General features: G+C 45.4%; 1 protein-coding gene across 1 annotated transcript in view; it reads right to left on the bottom strand.

Annotated features, from left to right (window-relative positions):
- The window catches only part of CFAP57 (cilia and flagella associated protein 57), a 178,020-nt gene that overhangs the window by 113,874 nt on the left and 36,376 nt on the right, over positions 1 to 27,770 (bottom strand). The window contains exons 5-9 of the mRNA XM_069227784.1: positions 26,942 to 27,219; positions 16,605 to 16,770; positions 8,648 to 8,800; positions 5,091 to 5,230; positions 4,193 to 4,358 (exon numbers count right to left, since the gene is read on the bottom strand). Of these exons, the coding sequence (XP_069083885.1) occupies positions 4,193 to 4,358; positions 5,091 to 5,230; positions 8,648 to 8,800; positions 16,605 to 16,770; positions 26,942 to 27,219 (903 nt within the window). The remainder of the gene's footprint in view (positions 1 to 4,192; positions 4,359 to 5,090; positions 5,231 to 8,647; positions 8,801 to 16,604; positions 16,771 to 26,941; positions 27,220 to 27,770) is intronic.

Genomic DNA, 27,770 nt, shown 5'->3' with positions numbered 1-27,770 from the left:
TCTGTGCAGTGACAAATGTACAGCAGGGATGGTGCTCACATGTATCTCTAGTAGCATCATCTGGGCTAAATACAATGTGAGGGAGAAGAGCGGGTGGAGAAACAAGCTGCTGTGGGGCATGGAGGGAGGAGAGCCAATACGTGGAGTGGGATGGAGGTGGAGGTGGTGGATGGAGGAAGGGGACCAATATGAAGTGGATTCAAAGGAGGGTGCTGCAGGAATGGAGAAGCAAACCTCAATATACACCAGCAGCACTCTAATGCTGCATGAGCTACAGTGCAGGGGGCATGAGGAAGGAGAGCGGGTTTCAGAGTATGCAGGCTGTTAAAGAGGAAAAGGCAAGTGAACAGCACTTTCACATAAACTATCAATGAGAGCTGTGAGGGCTGAAGAAAGAGGCGAGCGTGCACTTTAGGTAGTAGAGCGAGGCCTGAGGAATCAACATCAACACCCTAAGTCACAACAAGCACGCTGAAGGATTGGTAAAGCTGAGCGGACAATCCCAGTTGCAGGTACAGCACCATGTGGGGCCAGGGTGTCCGATCAGCAACTAAAAAATATCAACATTTGCAGGATGAAGTGGACTCATAGCAAACTGTGAGTGATCGCTGTTAGACCGGACATGCCTTAGGGTGGTCACCCCTAACTTTTTGCCTGCCTCCCTCCACTTTTTGGATACTGTTTTTGCTGGCTTTTAGACTCTGCGCACTTTACCTCTGCTAACCAGTGCTAAAGTGCATATGCTAAAGAGAGATCAGCATTTTCCACCCCTGATGGCCATTACCAATTCCGGGTGATGCCATTTGCGTTGAAAAATGCCCCGCTACCTTCCAACGGTTGGTTAACGGGGTCCTAGCTGGTAAAGATGCCTACTGTGCAGCTTACCTGGACGACATAGCTGTCTACAGTTCCAGCTGGGAGGAACACCTGCTCCACCTCAAGGAGGTGCTTCAGGCTCTGCAACAGGCAGGCCTGACCATCAAGGCTAGTAAGTGCCAGATTGGGCAGGGTTCTGTGGTGTACTTGGGACACCTAGTACGTGGTGGCAAGGTGCAGCCACTCCAGGCCAAGATTGAAACTATCAAGGCCTGGCAACCACCTAGAACACAGACTGAAGTGAGAGCCTTTTTAGGTCTCACTGGATACTACCGCAGATTCGTGAAGGGCTATGGTACCATTGTGTCACCCTTGACAGAACATACTTCCAAGAAACAACCTAAGTTGGTGAATTGGACAGAGGCTTGTCAGAAAGCCTTTGATTCTCTGAAAGAAGCCATGTGCACGTCCCCCGTGCTCAAGGCCCCTGACTACTCCCAGGAATTTATTATGCAGACAGACGCTTCAGAGCATGGCATAGGGGCTGTTCTAGCACAGCTAAATGAGGAGGGCTCAGACCAACCAGTAGTCTTTATTAGCAGAAGACTATTACCACGGGAACAGAGGTGGAGTGCTATTGAGAGAGAAGCATTTGCTGTGGTCTGGGCACTGAAGAAGCTAAGACCCTACCTGTTTGGGACTCACTTCCAAGTTCAGACAGACCACAGGCCGCTCAGATGGCTCATGCAGATGAGGGGTGAGAATCCAAAACTCTTGAGGTGGTCCATTTCCCTACAGGGAATGGACTTTACGTGGAGCGTCGCCCAGGGGTTGACCACGCCAATGCTGATGGTCTCTCCAGATACTTCCGCCTTAGCGATGAGAGCTCCCAGGAGGTCGGGTAGCTCTCCCCACTTTCAGCTGGGGGGGGACACATGTTAGACCTGACATGCCTTAGGGTGGTCACCCCTAACTTTTTGCCTGCCTCCCTCCACTTTTTGGACACTGTTTTTTTCTGGCTTTTAGACTGCGCACTTTACCTCTGCTAACCAGTGCTAAAGTGCATATGCTCTCTCCCTTTAAACATGGTAACTTTGGATCATACCCAATTGGACTATTTAATCTACTTATAAGTCCCTAGTAATGTGCACTATATGTGCCTAGGGCCTGTAGATTAAATGCTACTAGTGGGCCTGCAGCACTGGTTGTGCCACCCACTTACGTAGCCCCTTTACCTTGTCTCAGGCCTGCCATTGCAAGGCCTGGGTGTGCAGTTTCACTGTCACCTCGACTTGGCATTTAAAAGTACTTGCCAAGCCTAAACCTCCCCTTTCTCTACATATAAGTCACCCCTAATGTGTGCCCTAGGTAACCCCTAGAGCAGGGTGCTGTGTGGGTAAAAGGCAGGACATGTACCTGTGTAGTTTACATGTCCTGGTAGTGTAAAACTCCTAAATTCGTTTTTACACTACTGTGAGGCCTGCTCCCTTCATAGGATAACATTGGGGCTGCCCTCATACATTATTGAAGTGGTAGCTGCTGATCGGAAAGGAGTAGGAAGGTCATATTAAGTATGGTCAGAATGGTAATACAAAATCCTGCTGACTGGTGAAGTTGGATTTAATATTACTATTCTAGAAATGCCACTTTTAGAAAGTGAGCATTTCTTTGCACTTAAATCTTTCTGTGCCTTACAATCCATGTCTGGTTAGGTTTAGTTGACAGCTCCTTGTGCATTCACTCAGACACACCCCAAACACAGGGTATTCAGCCTCACTTGCATACATCTGCATTTTGAATGGGTCTTCCTGGGCTGGGAGGGTGGAGGTCCTGCTCTCACACAAAGGACTGCCACACCCCCTACTGGGACCCTGGCAGACAGGATTGAACTGAAAGGGGACCTGGTGCACTTCTTAGCCACTCTTTGAAGTCTCCCCCACTGCAAAGGAACGTTTGGGTATAAAACAGGGCCTCTGCCCTACCACCTCAGACACTTGCTGGAGAAGAAACCTGAACCAGAACCTGCATCCTGCCAAGAAGAACTGCCTGGCTGCTCAAAGGACTCACCTGACTGCTTTCTACAAAGGACTGCTGCCTTGCTGTTGGCCTGCTGCCTTGCTGAACTCTTGCCTTGCTGCAGAAGTGCTCTCCAAGGGCTTGGATAGAGCTTGCCTCCTGTTCCCTGAAGTCTCAGGACCAAAAAGACTTCCATCTTTCAACTGGACTCCTTGTTCGCCGAAAAATTTGCCGCACAGCTTGCTCCGCGGTGAAAAATTCACTGCATGCCGATCTTGAAAGACGCCGCTCGACCCCGCAAGGAAAAGATCGACGCAACGCCTGCGGTGCGACCGGAACTTTGACGCACGGCCTGCCTGGACAACGCCACCCGACTTCCAGAGAGGAAATCGACGCGACGCCTGCCGTGAGGGAGAAAATTCCACACACAGCCCACCGGAACAACGCGCAGCCGGACAACAAGCCCAGGATTCCACAGACCCCGGGACATCTGGGAATCGTGCGATCCACAGAGGAGACCGGTCCGCGCACCGGAAAACGACGCACGTCTTCCCTGCGTGAAAAAAAACCGACGCAAGTCCGTGTGTGAAGGGGCGAAACCGACGCAAGCACCATTTTTCACGGAAAACTACGCACGTCTTCCCCGCGTGGAAAATAACGACGCAAGTCTGTGTGTGAAGGGGCGAAACCGACGCACACACCATTTTTCCACGCATCTCCTCCTCTGCGGAGATTTTCCACTCCAAACCAGGGACTTTGTGCTTGAAAGAGACTTTGTTTGCTTTTTAAAGACTTAAGACACTTCATATCATTTTCAGTGATATCTCTACAATTTCATATTGCATCTTTTATTGTTTTGACCTGCAAATACCCAGATAAATATTATATATTTTTCTAAACACTGGTTGGTGTATTTTTGTGGTGCTATATTGTGTTATTGTATGATTTATTGCACAAATACTTTACACATTGCCTTCTAAGTTAAGCCTGAGTGCTCAGTGCCAAGCTACCAGAGGGTGGGCACAGGATAATTTGGATTGTGTGTGACTTACCCTGACTAGAGTGAGGGTCCTTGCTTGGACAGGGGGTAACCTGACTGCCAACCAAAGACCCCATTTCTAACAATCGCCAATTCAGTCAATGTGCGAAAGGGGCTCTGCCAAACAAGCCAAATCTTGGGGCAGCTTATGTAAAGCTCCTTTTTGTATGTTCTATACTGTATGTTGTATGAGTGGTGTGGTAAAAGCCTAAAGCAGTCTGTAGGATGACACAAAAACCATAACCGAGACAGGGTATTTCATTCGCACCGTGATGAAGCCCTGAGTCCTTCTCCCCCACAGATTCTGTGCAGTCTCCTCACCTCTCGACATCCTCGGACAGTAAACTCTTTAATGACTCGGATGTCATCAATCAGCAGACTCATCAATCGTAGTTTATCAGAAAACCCAACCAGGATGAAGAGTCCAGATGGATGGAGAGCGACTGCATATGCCTCCTCCTGGTACTCCTTGTACAAGTCCAGAACACTGCAAAGTAAAAAGTACCAAACAATACAATGCAATAAAAACTATAAACAACCCAAACATAAGTACACAAGGGAAAAAGTTTCAAAACTAAAGAAGCGGCACTTAGCTTACTCTATATTTATTCTCAAGCGGTACCCGTGTGCACCCATATTAACAGCATCATGGGAAGCATGCAAAGTAAATTGAATATGTCTGCAAGTGCCTAGAGGAGGACAGGTGCAGTAGCTTTGGATGAAGGTGAAGTACAGAGCCCTTATTGGCCTAGAAGAAGAGGCGTGCTAAGGTTTACAAGGCTTGGAAGAGTGTGACACGGAGCAGTGGAAGTTACTTGCTGCGGAGAAGAGGCAATGGCCTTTGCTGAAGGCAGTGAGTAAGCTTTGAGCTTTACGGGTCTGGAGTAGAGATGAGTAGAAGCCCTGAACTTACCTGAACTGCAGGAAGCAGTCACTGTCTGCTTTACATGGTTGAATGGAAAAGGTTAAGGCAAGGGAAACAATTGACTCCACTGGAACTTGAGGTGGGAGGAAAGGTTTTGAAGAGGAGGGAGAGCAAGAGATGAACTCTCTGATCTTACATGGACTGAAGGAAAAAGGGAGAGACACTCAAATGTACTTGGTCTCAGGACAGAGTTGCTGGCTCCTTGCGCTTGTGAGGAAGTAGGTGATTCGGTGAGAGAGATGGGTACATTTGTGATGTCTGGAGAAAAGGTAAGAAAGTGATGTTGAGTCTTACTTAGTCTCAAAGTTCCAAATGCGCACAGAACGATCCAATGAACAGGTGGCAAGCAGTGGCTTCCGGATACAAATGCCCAGCCCAGTGATAGGAGCAGAGTGCAATGAATATGTGAGATGTTCAAAAGTCCCGTCTTCCCCCTAAAGGATGGAGAAAGGTGTCAAAATGGGAAAGACAAGGAACACAGAAAACACATATTAGAGGAGCTGATGAGTGCATAAAGTTAAAAGAGGATGAGAGAAGATGGAATTTAAAGAACCCAGAACAGTGAGGGGTAGGAGAAGACAGCTAGAAAATGACACATGATGAACTTTCAAGAGCAGAATATGAGAGCAGAAAACATTAGAGAAAACAACGTAAAGAGACAAGAAAGAAGCAAAAAAAAACACCTGAGGAATCCAAGAAACAGCAACCAGGAACAGATGCAATCAAGAAATGAGCCATAAAACAGTGGGAAATACAAAAAAACTGCAATCATCAAGAGCAGAAGCAAGCAAGAAGAGAGACGTGAAATACACAGAAAAAAAGTGAAGGCCCATGTTTCCAGGACAACATACCTCTACCTCTACAGAGCTCTTTCTGGTGAACGCTACAAAGGCTTTTCAGGCATGCCAACCAAATATCAAGAAAAAGAACTAAAAAGGTACATTCACACTCGGAAAATCGAGCATTATATAATTTTGGAAAAAATCATGCGTTCAAAGTTTTATTATATTGGGCCATCAGGCTATTAGCAACTGACAACATTCCCCACGGAAGCTCACCACGAATGTCAGCACCAAAAGCTCCAAAAACAACCAACGTCTGAGAAGCTACTGGGTACCACCTTCTCTTGGTTGCACAAAGATTACTTGCCAACAGGGATATATTTTGCTTTTCTCTAGAGCCTTTCTCTTTGTTCTGAGTCAAAGAGCACTATGGAGTGAGAGAAGCAGCTCAATCCAGCAAGGGCAACCTTCATTGCGAATTCCTTGGGATCTCTCCCAGGCAAACAGATAGCTGCACTCACTAAAAAGAGACAGTGCCCGCCCTTCCCAGGATGCTTGGGGTGCATCATGATGCTGGCTAAGTAGCTTTTGGTCACTTTGGGCCAAATGTACATAGCCTTTTGCACGTCGCAAACAGCGAATCGGGCTGTTTGCGACATGCAAAATGCACATTCCCATGTACCAACCCATTTTTGCGATTCAGTAAACTATTTACCAAATTGCAAAAAGGGATTGCAACTTGCAATTAGGAAGGGGTGTTTACTTCCTAATTGCGACTCGCAGTCCCATGGATGATAGTTTTGTGACCGCGAATACGGTCGCAAAACAATCGCAGTTAGCACCAGTGTCACATGAGACCCCTTCCCCTTTGTGAATGTCAGTGAAAACATTTTTGCAGAGCAGGCAGTGGTCCCAGGGACCACTGCCTGCTCTGAAAAAATGAAACAAAAACGTTTCATTTTTTTATTTTGAAATGCATCTCGTTTTCCTTTAAGGAAAACGGGCTGCATTTCATTAAAAAAAAAAAAAATGCTTTATTTAAAAGCAGTCACAGACATGGTGGTCTGCTGTCTTCAGCAGGCCACCATCCCTGTGAGGGCCGGCATTCCCAAGGGGGTCGCAAATTGCGACCTACCTCATGAATAATCATGAGGTGGGCATTTGCGACCCCCTTGCGAATCGCTAATAGTGTAATTGACACTTTACAACATTCGGTTTTGTGACTCGCAAATTGCGAGTCGCTCTCTGGGTCGCAAAGCCAAACGTTGGTACATGTGGCCCTTTGTTCTCTTTGAAACACAGAGAGTATGATCGACTGGATCAAACGACGGAGACCCTCTAGGAGGTGGAGAGGTACCACGTTCTGTGGTACAAGGCACATTTCAGCGTGTGAAGTAAGGGGAGAAGGAGAAAGAAGAGCGCTTTAGAGTTGCAGGGTCAGACAACAGGGCACATAACACAAATGCATACAGAAAATCAGCTCTTGGTTGGAATCGATCCAGCAATCAGAGGGAGAGTTGTCTCATATGATGCTGAAATACGTACTTCAGTAGGTCAGTCAGACACCTGGTACTTTTCAAAATCAAGTCTTTAACTGGCTCTGAGTAAAGAGATTTTTATTTATTTTTTACAGAACGTGTGACAGAGAGAGATTGCCTAAAAGCAGATGCTACAAAAGAGTCAAATTAGTGATCATGAGGGCAAGCAGGTACAATTAGATGTGGACCCCATGTATAGGCAGGAGGAGGCCCAAAGCACCCGTTTCAACCCAAGTGACAGTAGTCAAGTTGCTGACCAGTGTATGGCAAAAGAAGCCCAGCACAGTTGTCTACTCTTCTACCAGAGAATGGGAGACAAAGCCAAAAGGTGCACACTAGAGCCAGGCTATTGGCCTAGTATGGGAGTAAAGGTCCCTTTGTTAGAAGCAGAAGTGGGGTACCAAACAGAGGATGTGCCAGTGTTCAATGCTCTCATTTCACCTGGAAAGATTTTTTATTCTGGCTCCCTTTGTACAATGTTCTTTCTTGTTTGTTAATCAGCAATTTCTGTAACAAAGTAATCTTACGCTCCCTAGCACTCCTGCTAACTGGATGGACAGTAATTGAGGCTGGACACAAAAGTCCCAGAGAACAAGACATGAGCTCTGAAAGACGTTGTCTGAGCCTTCAAAGTTTCCATTTTTTTGCTACTTCTACGCTGCTTGTTCGCACCTGTGTTTCTGGAATCCCACTAAAGCGTGATGGTGGGAAGTCTGCCTGAGATCAATGGTTGAGGAGCAGGTGAGACCAGTGTGCTAGGAAGAGGAAGTGTCCTCTGAGGTCAGTGTATAATAGGAATGCACATCCTCTGAGGTCATAGGTTAATGGGTAGCAAATGTCCACAGAGGTCACTGATGACCTATCCTGTCAGGTGTGTGAAAGGACCTTCTGAAGTCTTTGGTATGGGCAAGGTGTATCCCTTGATGTCTATGTTCACTCATTATGAGGCCTTTCTGTTCTCAGAGTATGTAACAGAGATAAGGGGAACCCTAAGGTCAGCAAATTATTGGCAAGAAGTACTGCCTGAGGTCCTACTCCACCGCACTAGCTCAAGTCTTTGAATTAAATCAACTTAGGTGCATCCTCCCGGAGGTGCAACTACCATAGAACATCCAACACAAATTTCCCAAACACAGGAGAGAATCCCTCCAAACATATAGTCACCAGTCACTACATCCAGCATCTATAACTACAATTTAATTTGTCTAGCGGTAATGGCCACAAAGTAATCCAAGTTCAGTCCATCAATAAATTCAAGAAAACCATTGAATGGGGAAAGATTAATCCGTTTAGTCTTCATTCTTCTTTATGACAATACTGCACAAATTGTCAGCTACCCTATAGCATGGGCAGAAATATGTATTAGCCATGCTATAGACAATCTCATGCATACGTGCTGAAAAGCTGAAAACTGCTATTTTTCACTACCACTGCACAATCACAGCTAATTGTCAACAATTGTGGGCTGCAATATTCAGGAGAAAACTCCCTAATGTCAGTGTAGACCACCCGATGCCACCACAGGACTCACCTTGCCCATGTCTGCTGAGGACAGTGCGAAGCTGTACAGTTGACTTTTGCTGGTACTGATTACAAGGGTCTCTTCTGAGGGGCTCAGGCACATCGACAGCACATCTTGCAGGTCCGACTGGCTGGGGTCTACGCAGTGAGGATCCTGGGGGATCTGCGAACCGCAATGGGATGAGGGTTAGTACACAATTCACACAGCCTAAACCACACTACAGCACACCTGCTACTCAACACAAAAATCCAGGAAATTCTCTGGAAAGACAAGGAGGCGGTATTAAATTCACAGCCCACACTCCACAACACACCAGTGGTGGTTGGTCCATCGGGTGGGTAGGCTTTAATTAACTAGCTGTCACTGAGTAAGCAAACAGATTCTCTGGCAATTTATTTAGTCTCTCTCTTTCTCTCTTTCTCTCTCTTGCTCACAAACACACACTTTCTTACTTTCAGTCTCTCAGTTTTGTACTGGTACATATGAATCCAACCACAAATAGTCAAGTGCTTGATGCATTGGGTTTTCTTGCACACACACCAGCGAAGGACCCAGAAGAGTTTTCATGTCCTTGACCCTTCCCTATGCTAAGCCTGGCAGACTATCTCAACCAATGTAGGTGGTGATGCAAAGTAAAATGAGATATGTAAAGTAAAATGAGATAAACAGGAAAACTGCTATAGACACAGAGCTCATACATATTCCTGGCCATGCTATTCTGCTCAATGCCATTCAATTGCCATTGTGTCCCTTTCTTCCACCTGTTGCCCATCTGTCCCAATGTATGCCAGGTGTGCTCGGTGTTGTGCCTCATTAGCTCAGAAATCAGAATAGTGGTGTTCAGTTCAGTTCAAATATTTAATGATGATTAATTACAATAGAGATAAAGCATCCTTCAAATGTAATGGACCCTAAATGAACAGAGAAGCTAAAACAAAGATAATTATCTGTTACATTATTACAATTTACAGTCAGAGAGATTGAATTGCAATTCCCATACATTTGATACATGCAGTCATCATGAGATCGACCTCCCTCAGAGCAGAATTAATAGCTCCCAAAAGTTAGAAACAAACTCTGTGCATCAGGCATGTGGTAGAGGTGTGCATCAGGCATGTGGTAGAAGTGTCCGTAAGACACGTGGTAGAGGTGTCCGTCAGACATGTGGTAGAGGTGTGCATCAGGCATGTGCATCAGGCACGTGGTAGAGGCGTGCATCAGGCACGTGGTAGAGGCGTCCATCAGGCACGTGGTAGAGGCGTGCATCAGGCACGTGGTAGAGGCGTGCATCAGGCACGTGGTAGAGGCGTGCATCAGGCACGTGGTAGAGGCGTGCATCAGGCACGTGGTAGAGGCGTGCATCAGGCACGTGGTAGAGGCGTGCATCAGGCACGTGGTAGAGGCGTGCATCAGGCACGTGCTAAAGGCATCCATCAGGCACGTGGTAGAGGCGTCCATCAGACACGCGGTAGAGGTGTCCATCAGACACGCGGTAGAGGTGTCCGTCAGACACGTGGTAGAGGTGTCCGTCAGACACGTGGTAGAGGTGTCCGTCAGACACGTGGTAGAGGTGTCCGTCAGGCATGTGGTAGAGGTGTACATCAGACATGTGGTAGAGGTGTCCGTCAGACATGTGGTAGAGGTGTCCGTCAGACATGTGGTAGAGGTGTCCATCAGACATGTGTCCATCAGACATGTGGTAGAGGTGTCCATCAGACATGTGGTACATCAGGCATGTGGTAGAGGTGTACATCAGACATGTGGTAGAGGTGTCCGTCAGACATGTGGTAGAGGTGTCCGTCAGACATGTGGTAGAGGTGTCCGTCAGACATGTGGTAGAGGTGTCCGTCAGACATGTGGTAGAGGTGTGCATCAGACATGTGGTAGAGGTGTGCATCAGACATGTGGTAGAGGTGTGCATCAGGCATGTGGTAGAGGTGTACATCAAGCATGTGGTAGAGGTGTAGAGGTGTACATCAGACGTGGTAGAGGTGGAGGTGTACATCAGACATGTGGTAGAGGTGTACATCAGACACGCGGTAGAGGTGTAGATGTGTACATCACACATGTGGTAGAGGTGTACATCAGGCATGTGGTAGAAAGATGGTGCCTGCCCTGCACTAGGCTATGACCCAGACTGGATACCATGACTGCCATCCTTTAGGGCCGCTCCTGGACAATGGAGCAGGGCAGTGGCACATAGGAACGGAGAAGAGATTTCCCTCATCTTCCTTCCTGTCTCATTTACCAGATCTCAAACCCCTCTCTCTGGCAGTCCAGTCCCACCTCAGCTATGATTGCAGCAGTTAAAAGGTTAATGGTTAATGGTGAGCATTTAACAGAGCTACCTGCTATTCTATTCTTCAAAGATCGAATGAATGAAGACGTGAGGCATGTGATATATATTTTGGGCTGCCTGGTGCTCTGTTATTATAAGACAGTGTCACACTGTCACTTGCTGCGTCTTACGATACTAAGAAAGGACTGTTCCAATGAATGTGGTCTTCTGAGCCTAACCCTGTTCTACAGAGTCATGGGAGAGCTCTGCAGAGGAATTCATGTGCATTGTGTCAGCTATAGGGCCTTTGGTGATAAACTCTTCTGCTGTATGAAGATGCAGCTGAGGTAGAAAGGAAACTTCATGACACAGGGGATGCTTTAAGTCCTGTGCTATTCGCACCAGGAATGACGTTTCATTGAGCCATACATATAGGATTTAGTGTTAATTTGAAAGTGAGTACATGAAATTCTAATTATTGATGGGACCTTGTTTATTTGAAAGTATTATGGGACTGTGCTCCTTCCAATGTTCTTCCAATGTTCACTGTTCTGGTGTCTTTTCAATCTTGTTGAAAAGAACAGGCATATTAAAGAAGTCACCGTAGTTTGTACAAGTAATTTTGTCCAGTGTCGGCCCTTGTTTTAACACCACGGGTTCCAAGCTTCATTTCTTCATGAAGGCAATGGGAATGAACATAGAACTTGATGACCTGGGGTTGTGTCATGAACATGGTCTTCTTCAGTCTGGAGGAGCAGTACACGTTTTCAGCAAATTGTGGTGTCTGCAGCACAAATTTGGAAATACAGCGCTATACTAGTCTCTTAATGATTGTGAGCTGCGCCGTCTGTGGCTCATACACTAACTCATAGATCTTCTGTGTTAACGTATGCGCTATAGACAGCTCACTTTTAGCAAAACTAGAGCATAGGCCTCTTCTGGGAGTTGAATCATGCTCCCACATAGGGGTTGCAGTAGGCACCAGGGACATTGTGGATGGCAGAAAGGACCTATTAAGTGGCGTACCATGGCCTGAGTGGATGGATAATGGGAGCATTCATCAGAGAAAACTGCTTAGAGGCAGAGGATGCACTTATAGTCTTGAATTCAGAGGGCACTAAAGCAGTAACAGTGCAGCAAAATATGCTGTTTTTTCAGTTTCTATTGAAAAGGAAATGCATATCATCATTTTTAACCGGAAACCCCGCTCATGATGTTCGCTGACATATAATTGTGGGTCCTGGCAGTAAAGTTAGTCACATATGATGGTGGTTCCTGGCAAATGAACACAATCCCAGGTATGTGATAAACCAGACTCCCACAACATGGTGATATGCAGAACATTGGGAGAATAAAACTGTATTTTCAGAACACAGCAAACTAATATTGTACAATAAAACAAGTAACTTCAGATATTTACTGTATATTTTGAGTTACAATTGGTGCTAATTTGGGGACACTTGGCGCTGGTGTTTAGGAAAAATTTATTTGAAACTTCCTTACTCCAATGGCAGCTGTTTCATGGTGCATACATTTTATTAGATATATATATATATATATATATATATATATATATATATATATATATATATATATATATATAGCATTTTGTGACATAATTGTCATTGTTTACACCATGGCAGTGAGGATAAATGCGGCCCAATTGTTCATGCTATTTGAAGCAAGTGTACTGACAAATGAACATTCCCACATTTATTAATATAGGAAAAAAGTCAAATTTGAGTTTATTATCACTGAACAGGGAAATTATAAGTCATCAAAAATACTATTAGTGTCTCACAGATTGCATCTAACAATTACTTTACACATGGAAGCAGCTCTCCTAATAAACATGAGGCCACTTCAATGTGATTTTATCTACCTGTAAAAATGTAATCCTTTACAACATGGTTCGGTTAAATACCTTTTGTTAAAACAAATACACATAAACATTGCATGAGATGAAACACATATGCAGATGCACAGAGTATAATATACTATTTATTGGCATTGTTTGGGGGGGAGGGAGGGGGGAGGAGTCATGTCTAGCTCCAGGCTTCGCCTTTCCTGAGTTAAGGCCCCTCCCCATACTTAACAATGGTAATAAATAACAAATAGCATATTTGACTATGTAGATCCAGATGCTACATGACACCCTTCCGCATGAAGTCTGAGCCTATAATGAGTGTACGTGATGGCTGGACTTGTACAAGCACTGTAGCCTGAACATTAGCATTGTGGTCTGAGCCTGGGCCTTCTCTTTAAGCAGAGGATAACAACAGAGATTGGGGCATGTGTGTAATGTTTCATTTGTATGTTGTGCCCCTTCTAAGCAGATTCTGAATTCATAATTAGGGTTTTCTGTGTTTAGTTTAAACAAAGAAAAAAAGACAGTGAAACTCCACCAAAATAGATATAGCCCTTATCAATTAATGGACAAACAATGATAAATGCATATTTGTCTGTACTTCTATGTTGCTCAATACTTCTCCTGCGAATTAAGGCAGCAGTCTTATTTAGAGATAGTTTAGAAATGAAGTGCCAAGTGACAGAATGTATAGTTTTTGATTTTATACTGAAGGATTCAACACCAGGGTGGTCATTATGAACGCGGCGGGATTCACCGCCGTGTTCATGCTGGTGGTCTAAACATACACTGCCAGCCCCCTTGAGACCCTGCCGGCCGTATAAACAACATTATACCGGCCCGGCGTGTGGAAACAGTGTTCCTGCCAGCCGGCCCAGTAGAATGCTGGGCCAGGACATTGCCGACGGCTCCACACCGAGCCGTCGTCAATGCTGCAGTGCGGCAGGTGCAGCAGCACCCATCGTGCAGATCACTGCCTGTCGGCGGAAGCCTGGTGGTGGCGGAGTGTCACCTGTGGCGGTCTTCCCTTGTTGTTTATATGGCAGTCCAGACCGCTTAGCCGGTAATTTCCACCACCGCCGGCATGGCGGTCTGGACCGCCATGTTCACAATGAGTGACTACGTGTCTTGTTAAAGAAAGCTACAGCAGCAGGGCAAGAATACCAGTCCAGAACAAGCCCACTATTTTCTTTTCTTTTTGTTTCCGCCATCACTGTTAGCATGGTGCACAGTGGCGCATGGCTTAAAATCATAATCTCATATTTGATCTGACCATTTATTTCAGGATGAAGAGAATTTGGGACCAATTAAAGTCATATCTGATCTTTTGGCAGTGTATTGAATACGTCAGTAAGTGTCATTCACAAGAATCCACGTTTACAATACATGTGCAACACTCACATGTTAATCGTTCAATGTCTGGTGGAGGGAGAGGTAGTTGAAGTAAGCATGTTGGCACCTTATGTGATGAAGTGAGAAGAGAAAATAATTACAACATATTGAGTACAAAATGTTGATATTCATCTCTGCCAAATGGGGTAATATTGTGTGACACCTTCAACCTGTTCTGGCTTTTTAGCCAACAGTACTTTGCATGTTGAGGGTTTGCAAACCCTTTTCACAATGTCAAATGTTAACTACAAGTCTCTGAATGCAATATGAAGTTGGTGAAACGTCAATACTGGCTGAAAGTGTCACACATGGCAGCTATGAATAACCACACAGTTGCAAACTCACTTCAGTGATGGCTTGTGAAAAACACAGAAAAGACCCGGAATCAGGACATATGTGTGTAAGAAAGCAGAGGCATAAGTTAATCTGATGCAACTCAGAAGTTTAAAAGTCATACAACGAACCATCCTGTGGGCAACGGTAAGTGTAAGTGTAAATCTAGTACTTAGGGGCGCCCCTGAAACTTGCTCTTCAGATTCCTGGTGACCTCAAGAAAGAAGGAAGAAGGACTGAAGAGCTGACCCCAGCAGTGAAGACTCCAGACAACAACTGACATGGCCCAGCTCTACCGGCCTGTCTGCAGCTTCAAGACTCCTGCTGAAAAAGGAGACACATCCTCTAGGACTAGCTACCTCCACAAGCCCCCAATGGACTGCCTGTCCAGCAGAGGTCCAAGAACTCCCAAGCACAGTGGCCTTGTCTAGAAGAAACCCTCCAGAAGGACTCCAGAACCGCCCTGAATCCGTGAGCCCTGTCCACTCTGCACCAGACACCCATGGCCCATGTCCAGGTGGACCATCGGCCCAGAGAATGTCCCATGGCGATTTCGACCTCGAGTCCACCCTGGGTTGACCCCTCCTGGCCAACACGACAATACCTGCAGTCTAAATCCGGAGGACCCTTGTGAACGCGACCGGATCCAACAAATATTCCCGACACCCAAAGATACCTCTGCACCTGCAGCCCCTTGGCCTTGGGGAATCCGACCGACAGTCCAGCCACGTCCAGCAGGCGCCTCTGACCAGCCTTTAGTTTTCAGGAATTAACCCCCTGGGCCCAACCTGCAGCATCTTTGTGACCCCCCTCCGGGATCACCCCATTGAAAAGCATTGGGTGAACGATGCTGTGTCTGCACCCTGCACCTGGCCGTCCCGGTGACGCTGAGGGTGTGTGTTTGGTGCTGACCTGTGACGCACCCTCCCCCCTCTGGTGCTGAACTAAATCCCCCAGGCTTGTGTCCTGAAACTGCGGATATTTACCTGCAATCTGTTTTCTTCTGAGTGCCCCCAGTCCTCATAGAATTCCATTGAAAACACAATGCCAACTTTGACCTCAGCACCTCTGTGTTGCTGGTGGTGCACTTTTGGGGTCAACTTGAATTTGACCTGGGGACATCCTAACCCCCAAAGACTGCGATCGTAAGTCGAGTACTTACCTGTTGAATGTGCTAACACTTTTCCTCCCCATGGACTGCATTGATTCCTATGAGAAATTGCACTGTGTCAACTTTTGAAATTGAAAAGTGTTACTTACTTGTAAACTGTGTTATCTGCAAAACCCAAACAAAGTACATTTGATACATATGCTTGATACCTACTTACAACAGTACTTACCTGCAACAAAGACCTTTTGGTTCTAGAAATAAAGCAACAAAATATATGTTTGCTATATAAAAACATTGGCCTGGAGTTAGTCATTGAGTGTGTGCCTCATTGCTCGACTGTGTGTGTACAACAAATGCTTTGCACTAGCCTAACTGCTCGACCACACTATCACAAAAGAGAGCATTAGAATTATCTACTTTAGCCTTTGTTAAGCCTCTGGGTAACCCCTGGGCTCTATACCTTCCTTTGGTATCGTATATACAGAGCCAGCTTCCTACACTGGGCACTTCAGCTACTTGTCAAGCATACAGCACACACCGAATGTCTTCGTTCTGCACTAACTTCACTACAAAAGCCCACTCTGTCCTCTTTTCTCATCTCAGTTTCTTGCCCCTACATATTGTCGGTTCTTTCCACCCACTGACCTGCTATGTAACTTTCCCCACGCATTTCTTACCTTCCCTCCAATCTTCCATGTGCCACTCCTCCCTTTCAGTTCCTGCTACCAGGATCTTTTCTCTTGTCTTTTCCCAATCCACCTCCTTCATAGCTTCATGCTCTTCCAAGTGTCTCTCCTCCTTTATGTCTCTCTACATCTTCCTCTTCCTAACTTGTTACTTTTTGCCTTCTCAGTACCTTTCTCTGTTTACCTGAATTTCGCCTCAAGTGTTGCCTGCCCCTTTCTGCTTCTGTTTCAATCGCTCCCTTCTCATTTTCGTCTTCTACCTTGTTTCATCTAATCTCAATATTCCCTTAAGGACCTACCTTGATTTCTCGACATTTCCTGTAAACATCCTTCTCTTCAGATTTTTCAAACATGAAGACAGTTCCAGGCCCAGCAGAGCAAATAAAGCCCTTGGAACAGGCCACAATGGCATAGACCTGTGCCTGAGTGGTGAGAGACTCTTGCATGGATATCGCTACGCTGGACCTGGAAAAAGAGCAGAGTAAGATATGGTGAGATCGCAAGGGGCCGCAAAGGGTCAAAGAAAGAACATACCAGGTCACGGAGAGGCTACAGGGTGCCAGAATGGGTAAGAAAAAGCAGATCAAGTCATGGTGAGGCTGCACATAGCCACAATGAGTCTGAAAATGAGCGAAGCGTGCTACTCTGAAATCACAGGGAGCCACAATGCTTTAATGGAACGTGTAGAGCAAGACATTGTAAGATCGCAAGGAGAGACAATGGACAAAGCATATTACGCAGCCAAGTCATGGTGAGAACCCAAAAAGCATAACAAGGTTGAAGAACTTTTTTACTTCATTTCTAAATTTGTAAAATGAGAAAAATTACGTTTTTATGCAATTGTTTATGAAACGCATTTTCCCACATTAGAAGACCGTATTTTAAGAATTATTTTTATGTTGATGTATGATGAAATTGTGTACATTTATATTGGTATAGTAGTGTTTCCCTGGTTGCACTACTGATTTTAATAAATAAAATAAAATACACAGCAGGGACCTTGAAAGAAGCAGAGTGAGCCCCAATGGCAAGGAACCGTGATGTGCATAGAAAGGGCAGAGCATGCCACTGCAGTGGCTGATCACGCAATTAATGTAAGACCCCATAGCCCTCGTAAAATGTGCTCACTAAGGCCTGGGATTCCAGTATCCAACAAATAAACATATGAAAAGAGGGCCTTGATGCACTGCAGTAGCTTACATTATGCACCTGAGCCACTGCTATACACAAGATGTCTCAATGAGTTTGAAAGGAGCCGCAGATGACCTCCTAAAAACTGACTGAGATACCTTTAACAAATGAGGCAACAATGGATTCAGGTAAAAACAGAAAAAGCTACAACGAGACCCCCGGGATAAATGTGAGCATGAGAAAGAACAGACCACGCCATGCAAGGATTCTAAGGAGACAAAATGGATCTAAAAAGAAACAGAGAAAGCCACAGCGAGATCCGATGAAGCCACAATGGATTTAAGAAAGACCAGAGCAAGCGACAGTATCTACCCAGTGAAAAGCAATGAACCAGAGAAGGGGATCCTAAGTCCCACAATGGATCTAGGAAAAAAAAGAGTAAACTACAATGACATGACGATACAAGGAGGCTAGCTGGCACACGCACAGTCAGGAGGAGAAAAGTGCGGGAGCGTCTGGGGGCAAAGACTTCCTTTGGGATTATTCAGCTGGCTCAGCTTTGGGGCCCACAGACTCAGGCAGCAAACCGGAGAGTGTGATGGATGGGGACGCTCTGGAGGGTGTCTCACTAGGTGCGATTTATCAGAGCTTTATGGCACACAGGATGAAACCAGAATTGAAGGCAGAAAGACCCAAGCTCCTTGTCGCAAAATGCAACTAGCTTTTCAGCGGGTGGCCAAATCTTGCTCTGAATTTGCTGAGTGGACTGGAGAGGAAGAAACACGCATTTCCAACATAGAAGATGCTCTAACAACCCAGAAGGAAGTCTCTAATTTATTAAGAGCGCAAGAAGAAGATACACAGTTTGAGAACAGACTGAGATGCAACAATCTTCGGGTGTTAGTTGTCATGGAAGGGGCTGAGGGGTTGGATATTCAGTGGTTTGTGGTGGAGCTGCTTAAGGAGTCCTTCCCCAAGCTCTCCCAATGGTCCTGGGAGAATGAAGTTCAAAGAGCACATAGATTCCTGTCGTACAGAGGTCTAGATCGGGTCATGGAAGCAATAAACCTAGAGCTATACTTATTCTACCTGGGTAGCTTTTTGCTGCAACAATCCTTGTATGACCTGGCCCGACTGGACTGAAAGAGATCTGCTAAGTGGCAGGAGTTCTTTGTCAGACCTGACTATTGTCAAATAATGGTGGGCAAGAGGTGGTATCTGCATCAGCTTATCTCAGCCTTTCAGGAGAAGGGCGCTCAAGTGTTTTTGCTGAATCCAGCCAACCTCAAAGTCATAGCAAAAGACTGTTCTTACTTTTTCACCTCTGAGAATAATTCTTGAGGAGTCTAAAGACGGACTGAGTGTGTGATGGAAATTTGTCAATAGGCTGTAGATTGGGGCTGGGGGTGGGGAATCCATCTAGATTTTGGAGAGGGGTTGATTGTCTTAGTGAAGAAATGAAAGTACTGTACTAGAGAGCTATCACAGACTTGGGTCGGGGGGCCCGCATTCCACTGTGAATGGATCCTTGAGTTCCATATGCCTTCAGGGTTGGGTTAGGTGGTAAGGGTGGTGGGGGCTTAGGGTTTGGGGTTTGGTGGGGGAGGGGTGGGACACTTGGGTGGAGCAGTCACACAGGGGTAATGGGGGGGGGGGGCAAAAAAGTTGGTTCAGAAACCTATTTAGACAGGCCAGTCTCTCCCAGAATTTTAGGGATGCACAAAACAAAAGAGGGAAAAAAGGTGGTAGTCAGAGGCTGATGTTTCATTTTGATAAGTATATGACAATGAATCTACACAACAAGATATATAACGATGAGGGATGAGCTTTGCGTCTGCTCTATTAATATTTGCGGGCTCAATGATAGGGAGAAGAGGCAGCGTACCAGACTAGGGCTTAAAGCTATGCGCCCAGACATTGTATGTATTCAAGAAACTCATATTTCTTGGGAGAGGTGCCAGGTACTTAAGGATTTGGGCTTTTCACTATTAGCTTGCTCTGAGCAGGGGACTACCTGTAGAGGGGTGGGAACCCTTGCCAAAAGATCCCTCTGTGTACCTGGGCGCTCATTAGCAGATAAGCTAGGTCGATGGGCTATTGTGGAATGCAGAATGGGGTCTGCTCGGTTCACTCTTTGTACAGTCTACAGGTCTAATACTGATGAGCCTGCAGTTTTGGATACACTCAATGGTTTGTTGTCCCATTGGCCCTTACATTTGATTGTGTGTGGGGACATTAACATTCACTTGGGAGTCAATGGTGAGTCACTTGGAGATCAGGTCTAAGTGGGGTGAAAGCAATGCTTAATGTGTGCTTGTTGTTTTCCGGTGCTGAGCACCAGCACTTATTTTTGAGGGCCGGGCCTAATTCTTCTGCCTCAAGCATTTGCTGCGAGCAAAATACACATATGGGAAAGACGGAGGAAGGGAAAAACGAAAAAGCGTCACAAAGGGAGAAAGTAGAAAGCTACAAGAGTGAGCTGAAGTGACAGGGCGTGGCTTTGTATGGATAGTAGAGGCCCAAGATGGCTTCTTGTTTATGCTGCCTCAGCATTCCATGTTACCACATTTAATTGCAGCAGCCACGTATTTAAGAGGAGGCCTTTGGGTACCGGGATGTTTTCATTTACAAATTAAGCACTGGGTGAAAGCCAGGAACATTCGGAGCCCTGGACTGACTGGTGGCTGACCACAGGGCTGGTGGATATTTGGGCTAGACAAAAGGCCACGGACCTGGGATTCACTTTATATTCTGCACCACACAACAAGCTGGTTCGGCTTGACTAACCCTTTAGTACTTGAAATCCCAGTAGCTGGACTTTGCAGGCCCCAGTAAGTGTTTACGTTTGATAGGAAACTGATGGAAGAGTCGTATGTTGAATGTATACGCTCATGGTTGAGGGAGTTTTTGGTGATTAATAGAGGTAAGCCCACTTTGGAAGTCATGTGGAATGCTCTGAAGGCGGGGACAAGGGGAAATACTAAATCTGCGCCTGCACACCCAAAAGAAGAAGCAAAGAGAGTTGCGGAGTCTTTATAGGGAATTGGCCATGGCAGAGGAAGAACCAGCTAGGGAGCTGTTAGAAGGGTATTTCACTGGTGAAACTCAGTCACAAATAGCTAAATGTAAGGCTAAAATAAATCAAGGCTCTAAAATAGAAACCGCAAAGAAGTACCAGGTATACACGGTGCAATGTTATGAATACGGGGAATCCACTGATAGGTTACTTGCAATGAGGATTAGGCAACAAGTAGTGAGGGGGTTGATAAAAGCAATTAAAGACCCTAAGGGCAATGTCATAGAAGAATCGTCAGGGATTGTTAGGACCTTCCGAGATTACTATCAAGGTCTCTACTCAAAGCGATAGATTCCGCACCTACTGCCTTAACGGAGTATCTTCAGGGGGCAGACAAGGGCAGGTTGAGCGAGGAACATTGTGACCGGTTGGACTCCCCTATCACATCTTATGAAATTTTGGCACTGGGGAAAGCAGCAGGTCTCGATACAGTGCAGTTGGAATTTTATTAAAATAAATAATTCTGGAATTGCCCCAACTATTCTGCAAGACACAACAGGGTGCCGCCCAGCCTCCTGGGGCACTGCAAATATAGTAATTTTTAGAAAGAAGAACAAATCGCTCCTGCTGCCTGGGTCTTACAGGCCTATAGCCCTACTGAATGCTGATGGGAAGATTTAGGCAAACGTTCTTGCATCTAGATTGGGTAGTGTTATTTCCCCACTAGTTTCAGATAGACAACATGGATATATTCCAGGTAGAGGGACAGTTGTTCATATCAGAAGGGTGATCACATTATTTGATATGGCGGCTGCTCATGAAACCCCCCTGGGCTTTATTCTACTGGACGTAAAGAAAGTGTTTGACCGGGTTACAAGGTGGCTCATTTGGTCAGTGATGAAACACACTAGGACACTATATAAGAATCCGATGGCCAGGCTGGGATGGAGTTAGCAGAGATACTTATTGCAAGAGGAATGAGACAGGTATGTCCTTGTTCACCCTTATTTTTTGCCCTTTACATTGACTCCTTTATCGCCAACTTAGAACAGACCTTCAGCATTAAACCTGTAACTCAGAATTCTATACAAGATAAGGTATTTGCATACGCTGATAATGTGGCAGTAGTCTCCACTCACCATTTGGTGGTCATAATGGAAACTGAATGACTCACTGAGAAGTTTGGGGAATATTCAGGGTATAAAGTAAATGCTGCTAAGAGACAGATCATTTGTACGGCCTCCGTGGGTCCACGAGATCAGCAGGTCATACCCAAAGCAGTTTACTTGGGGATAAGAATCACAGCCAGAATTGATCACCTGGTAAAAATGAACCTGCTCCCTATACTGTGTAAAGTGAGATGGGAATTGGGGAGAATACATCATGTGCATCTCTCTCTCGTGGGCAGGAGTAATGTGATTAAGATGGTCTTGTTGCCAAAGGTACTTTACCTATTTCAGCCTATCCCCTTCGAGATCGGGGAGGGGCGGCTTAGGAAGCTGGAGTCACTATGCCTTAGCTTTGTGTGGGGCATTAAAAAACCAAGGCGGGCTGGGAAGTATATGATGCTGCCCAAGAGGCGAGGGGGTTGGGCAGTCCCGACCTTTACTCTGTACTATTGGGCTTGTATGCTGCAGCCTATGGCTATAGTGTTAACCGGGGATACTGTTTGGTTAAGCATGAAAAAGGCCCCAACTATATATAAAATGAGGTAGGGGAGGAGTCGGGAGCAAGCTTTTTGAAGATGTTGGAACTTAGCTACAACAAAAAAACACGTTTAGAGGTTCTGAAGGCTGCTTGTAAATTATGGAGCCAGGTTAAGCAGAGGCTAGCTCTCTGGAAGGTCAATTATTGCACACCCACCTCTTCACTGAATCTACTACTTGGGATTTTTCAAGGCTCTGTAATGAATAAGTGGAGACAGGAAGCGGTCCATTGATATTTATCTCAATGGAGGTCACACACCAGCGTATTGCTACTGATTGGCTACATCCCGAGCCCCCAACTTTTCATGTATAGGTCTAGATTCCTGCAATACACAACATGGAGTCAAGCCTATATAGACCTTAGGGCCCTAGAAGCCGCCGCTGGGGCGAATTGATCTGGGAACCAGTCGCCAGGTGGTTAGCAGAAGAATAGCGGTCAGGTGGGGGCTCTCGGATCGTTTTTTAAATGCTTTTCGGAAAGGCCTGTGCTAGGCAAGGCCACGCATAAGGTCTCTAAACTGTTGTCACTTCATCAATGAATTTTTGATTCAGTTTCCCCTGGAATCTCTTATGCTCTTCTCTAGCTTCTGGCTATGAATATGTTCTGAAATATTGAAGCTGTTTATTCGGTTTTGATCCTGCCATGATCTAAATCTCTGTTTTCTTTTTATTCTTTTTTTTGATTTGCTGTGATTTTTTTGTGATCAATTTAGTTGTATTTATGAACTGGCGAAAATTAATAATAATATATATATATATATATATATATATATATATATTTTTTTTTTTTTTTTTTTTTTTTTTTTTTTAAAGGAGCCTCGGTCACAGTTGGAGATGCTTTAATAGAAGCAAAATAAACCCTTTGCTCCTGTTACAATAGACACAGGTTTGTAGAAACTCAGTTGTGTGTGGAAGGGTCAGAAGCATCACCTTTAGTCAAAGTTTTACTCGGTGGTAAGATGGAATCGCTTTGCTGACCCTTACGGTAACGATCACTCTGACATACATCAACCGGACTCGTTTCACTTGTCGTGTCTTAATTGTGCTGATCACCGTTTAACACACTGCTATGTTTAGACATTTTTTAGGTCTGTGTAGAGAAGTGCTAAGCATTGTGTACTCTGCCTCTAAGGAATCTATTCAGATACAGAACTATTTATTTACTTATAATGACATCTTTAGACCTGTTTTTCCAAAAAGCTTAACAAAAACAAATGTGGAACAAAATACCTGCATACAAGAAAAACAGCAAGAGAGTTTAGAGATGTATGCTGAGGAGGTGGTCAAAACAGAAAACTAACTGACGAAGTACAGACAGTCCAGAAAGAGAAGGGCAAGAAAGCGCAAAATCTTAGAACAAGAAGCAGTAATCAAGACAATTAAGCACTAGAGTAGAGACGAGCAGCTTAGCGGTCTGCAAAGGGCATATATTAAAAATAAAATGCAGCTGGAAAGCCAGGCGCCAGGAAGGGGTAAAGATGAGGTGTGAAAAACTATAGGGCTGGAAATAATACCAAGGTTGTAAGCTTAAGTGAATGAAGGGAGGGATGCTAGGGAAACGGATAGACAGTGGGGTGAGCATGCATTAGGAGAAGAAGGGAAAACAAATTTCAGTACTAGAAGGGTTAGGATTAAGAGAACAAGACGATGTGCAGGTATATACTGAGCCAAGGTAGTCAGAGATAGCGCTGCAAAGAGGAGTCATAGTACTGAAGGCGACAAAGAATTGTCAGAACAAGAGTGACAGAATAGGAGAAAAGAGGAAATGGCAGCCAGAGCGGTAGTATAAACAACAATGATGAAGGCAAAGTACAGAGCCTTGAGAGACTAGGAAAGAAAATAGGAAACCATTTAGAGTCGTCATTAGCCCAAGATCAGCCTTAGACAGATTCAGAGACGGCAGAGACTTTTCAAAATTTCAAGGAGGATGCACCACTAGCGATGACAGAAGAAGCAAAAGCAGGAGAAAGAAGAGAATGGTCTGTATAGTGTACAAACATGGCATGCACTGTGCAGAGAATTTGAACAACCCCACCTTGGTATCCAGAGGTAAAAATAGATCACCTAATGCTCTATTTTTGTGGTAGCTTGGTCGAGCATTTAGGCCAATCCAGGAGATGTGCCAAGCATTTATTGTACTCATAGTATCAACAAATGTAGACACACACTCAAAAGAATAACTCAAGACCACTTTACAAAAATAATCCTGATTTGTATAAAATGTTCAAGACCAACATCATCAAAATAAGGTAACTACTTTTTAAGTTATGGTTTTCATAGTTTAGAAAATGTTCGGTTTCTGTGTGTAATTACGCACCATAGGAATCAATTGGAGAAAACTTTAAAACTGGATATAAAATCGGGCAATGCTCTCACAAGTGTCACCTTTTGTTTCTAGGTCGAGGTCATTGACATGTCCTGTGGGCCAGCCGGATAAGTTTGGGCGACTCCCGGTTCTGGCAGAAGCAGTGGCTGAAAGTCCTGGAGCTGGTGCACCAAAGGAAGGAGGACCCCTTAGAAACACACTGCACAGGGGGACTTAGAGGTAAGTCTGGTGGGTCCCCTTGGAGCATCGAGATCGCAAGGGGTTAGTGACCCCCTAGAGCACAGCTGGTTCTCCAATGGAGGGGACAGGGAGGTAGGGAGCAGAGCAGATAGGTGAGCCAAGAGTCTTGCATTAAGGAGCCAGGTGTAGGTCACTTTGAAGGTGGATTGCAGGTCAGTAGGGCCACTCTTGGCGGGTGGTTCTTGGGTGTCCTGAAGTCCCTCGTCAGGGTGGTGTAGCTTTTGCAGGAGCACCTCTAAGGTGGCCTGTCTGGTTACATTTCGTAATAAATCCAACATTGGTACCGGTGAGGATTTATTATTCAAAATTGTTTGATACCAAATAACCCAGGGCTCAGAGTAGCCATCATGTAGCTGGGAAACTCCTAATGATCAGTGTCCAGAACATGTTTTTGCTATGGCTCCTCTGTACACTTACTATGCCTTAAGGTTTTGTAAAGACACAGTAGGGGCATATTTGCTCATGCAAACATATGTCCTCACATACATTATAGTGCACCCTGCCTTAGGGCTGTAATGCCTGCCAGAGGGGTGACTTACCTATAGTGCCTGCAGTGTTAGTAGACAGGGCACTCTTGGTGAGTACCATGTTGTGTTTGTAACTTTTAAATATACCAGGTCATGTACTTACAATGGCAGTCTGCATGAGGCTGGTGTGGGGGTCTCTCTGAGTGGCACAATTGGTGCTGCAGCTCTGGAGGACCCTCTTTAGTACCCATGCCCTAGGTACCAGTGGTACCATTTACTAGAGACTTACAAAGGTGGCTGAAGTGCCAAACATAGTAATGTTTTGGGGAAAGCGATCTGGCCCTGGGTACCTGTATAGCAGGGCCCCAAGGCACTTACAGGTCAAAACCACATCAGGTCTAAAGAAAAGTGTGGGAGGAGGGGGTATTACAACCAAAACCTAGCTTCCCACATGGTCAAACAACTCAAAGCTAATGAATCGATTCAGAAGAATCAAGGGAGGTGATAATGTGGGGTGATTACAATAGCCCATAGCCCTAGGCGAGGCTTAGTCTATTTACTACAGGAATGAACTCTGACTCTTGCTTGCCTTCTGTGGCCTTCTCTTGGCACCCTTTGAATGTCCACTGGATGGAAAATTCACAGGTGCAAAAGATATAAATGTCTTGTGTGTACTACTTTACTTCCATGTTTTCTATATCTGATGACAGAGAGAGGACAGCACGTATACAGAGATGTGGCAGATGTGGTCTATTTTCTTTCAGCCCGAGTACTGCCAGACCTCTGCCTGAGTTGAGACAAAGACAGGTGGTAAACAAAGAGGTGGAATGTGCAGATTTACTCCTTTCCTCCAAAGTGTTGTTAGACCTCTGCCTGAGGTGAGAAAAAGGACAGAAAGTATACAGAGGTGGAAAGTGCGGTTTTTATTCTTTTCTCCATAGCAGTGCGAGGCCTCTGACCGAGGTGAGAGAAAGACAGAAGGTATACAAAATGGCGGAAGGTGCAGTGCACCTCCTTTCCTCCAGAGCAGTGTTAGACCTCTGCCGGAGGTGAGAGAAGAATAGATGGGATACAAAGAGGTGGAAAGTGCAGTTTTCCTCCTTTCCTCCAGAGCAGTGTTGAACCTCTGCCTGAGGCGAGGGAAGGACCTATAATATACAGGGAGGTGGAAGGAGCAGTGCAGTTCCTTTCCTCCAGAGCAGTGCTAGACTTCTTCCCGAGGTGGGAGAAGGACAGAAGGAATACAAGAAGGTGGAAGGTGTGGTTTACCTCCTCTCTTCCAGAGCAGTGTTAGACCTCTGCCTGAGGTGGGAGAAGGACAGAAGGAATACAAGAAGGTGGAAGGTGTGGTTTCCCTCCTCTCTTCCAGAGCAGTGTTAGACCTCTGCCTGAGGTGGGAGAAGGACAGAAGGAATACAAGAAGGTGGAAGGTGTGGTTTCCCTCCTCTCTTCCAGAGCAGTGTTAGACCTCTGCCTGAGGTGAGGGAAGGACAGAAGGAATACATGAAGGTGGAAGGTGTGGTTTACCTCCTCTCTTCCAGAGCAGTGTTAGACCTCTGCCCGAGGTGGGAGAAGGACAGAAGGAATGCAAGAAGGTGGAAGGTGTGGTTTACCTCCTCTCTTCCAGAGCAGTGTTAGACCTCTGCCTGAGGTGAGAGAAGAATAGTTGGTATACAGAAAGGTGGAAGGTCCAGAGCAGTGGAAGACCTCTTCTTGAGGAGACAGAAGGTAGACACAAAGAGCAGCTTACCTCCGATCCTCGAGGGCGGTGCTGGACTTCAGCCTCGCCCTGGTTTCAGGGATGGTGTACTCCCACTGTGCTTCTCCAGAATGAAAAAGGACCAGCTTGCCGGTGTCAGTCCCAACGATAATTTTGTCGTCAGACAGCCACGCGTGACTCATGTAGTTCTGAGGGTCCACTTTCTGGAAGTTTGTCTGTTTCAAGTTGCCATCAATGTAGCGGAAGGTCTTGAAAAAGCCATTTCCTGTGGCACAGATGAGGGTGTTATCCTGGGGGCTGAAGGTCACCTAGATGAAAGACATACCTGAGAGATTAATAAATAGCACATGGCAAAACATCACTTCTAAACAAGTAAACAAACAAGAGATATCTGTGGTTAGACAAGGTTCAAATGATCCCCAGTGGGTGAGACAATATCCTCCATAATCAATAACTGAACAAGCTGTAACAAGAGGCTAACAAGACAGCGGTGAGGAATGGAAGGGGTGTAGCCCCATTATTATATTCCAAGAGGCAAATAAAGAAAAGTGCGCCAATCCACCTCTGTAAACATTAACATTTGCTGATAATATTTCATGAGGGAATTTGTTTACGCAGCATCAAAGCATCAACAAATAAAAATTGGAAGGAGAAAGCCACAATATGGTGCAGTGGCAAATTAACACCAGCAGTGAGTCAACAGTATGGGACAGTAGAGTTAGAATTGCTGTTCAAAAGATGAAAACCATCACATCAAAATAAAATGTATGCTGAAGCGGGACATAAGTGTTTCACAGTAGAAGGAGAAAGATAAAAATGAGGAAATTAGTCAGCTGGGAATGAACTTTCAAGAGTGTTC

Source organism: Pleurodeles waltl, chromosome 4_1 (assembly GCF_031143425.1).
Source record: "Pleurodeles waltl isolate 20211129_DDA chromosome 4_1, aPleWal1.hap1.20221129, whole genome shotgun sequence".
NCBI classification, from domain to species: Eukaryota; Metazoa; Chordata; class Amphibia; order Caudata; family Salamandridae; genus Pleurodeles; species Pleurodeles waltl.
The sequence above is the reverse complement of the archived record's forward strand: the minus strand, read 5'-3'. Positions and strand labels throughout refer to the sequence as shown.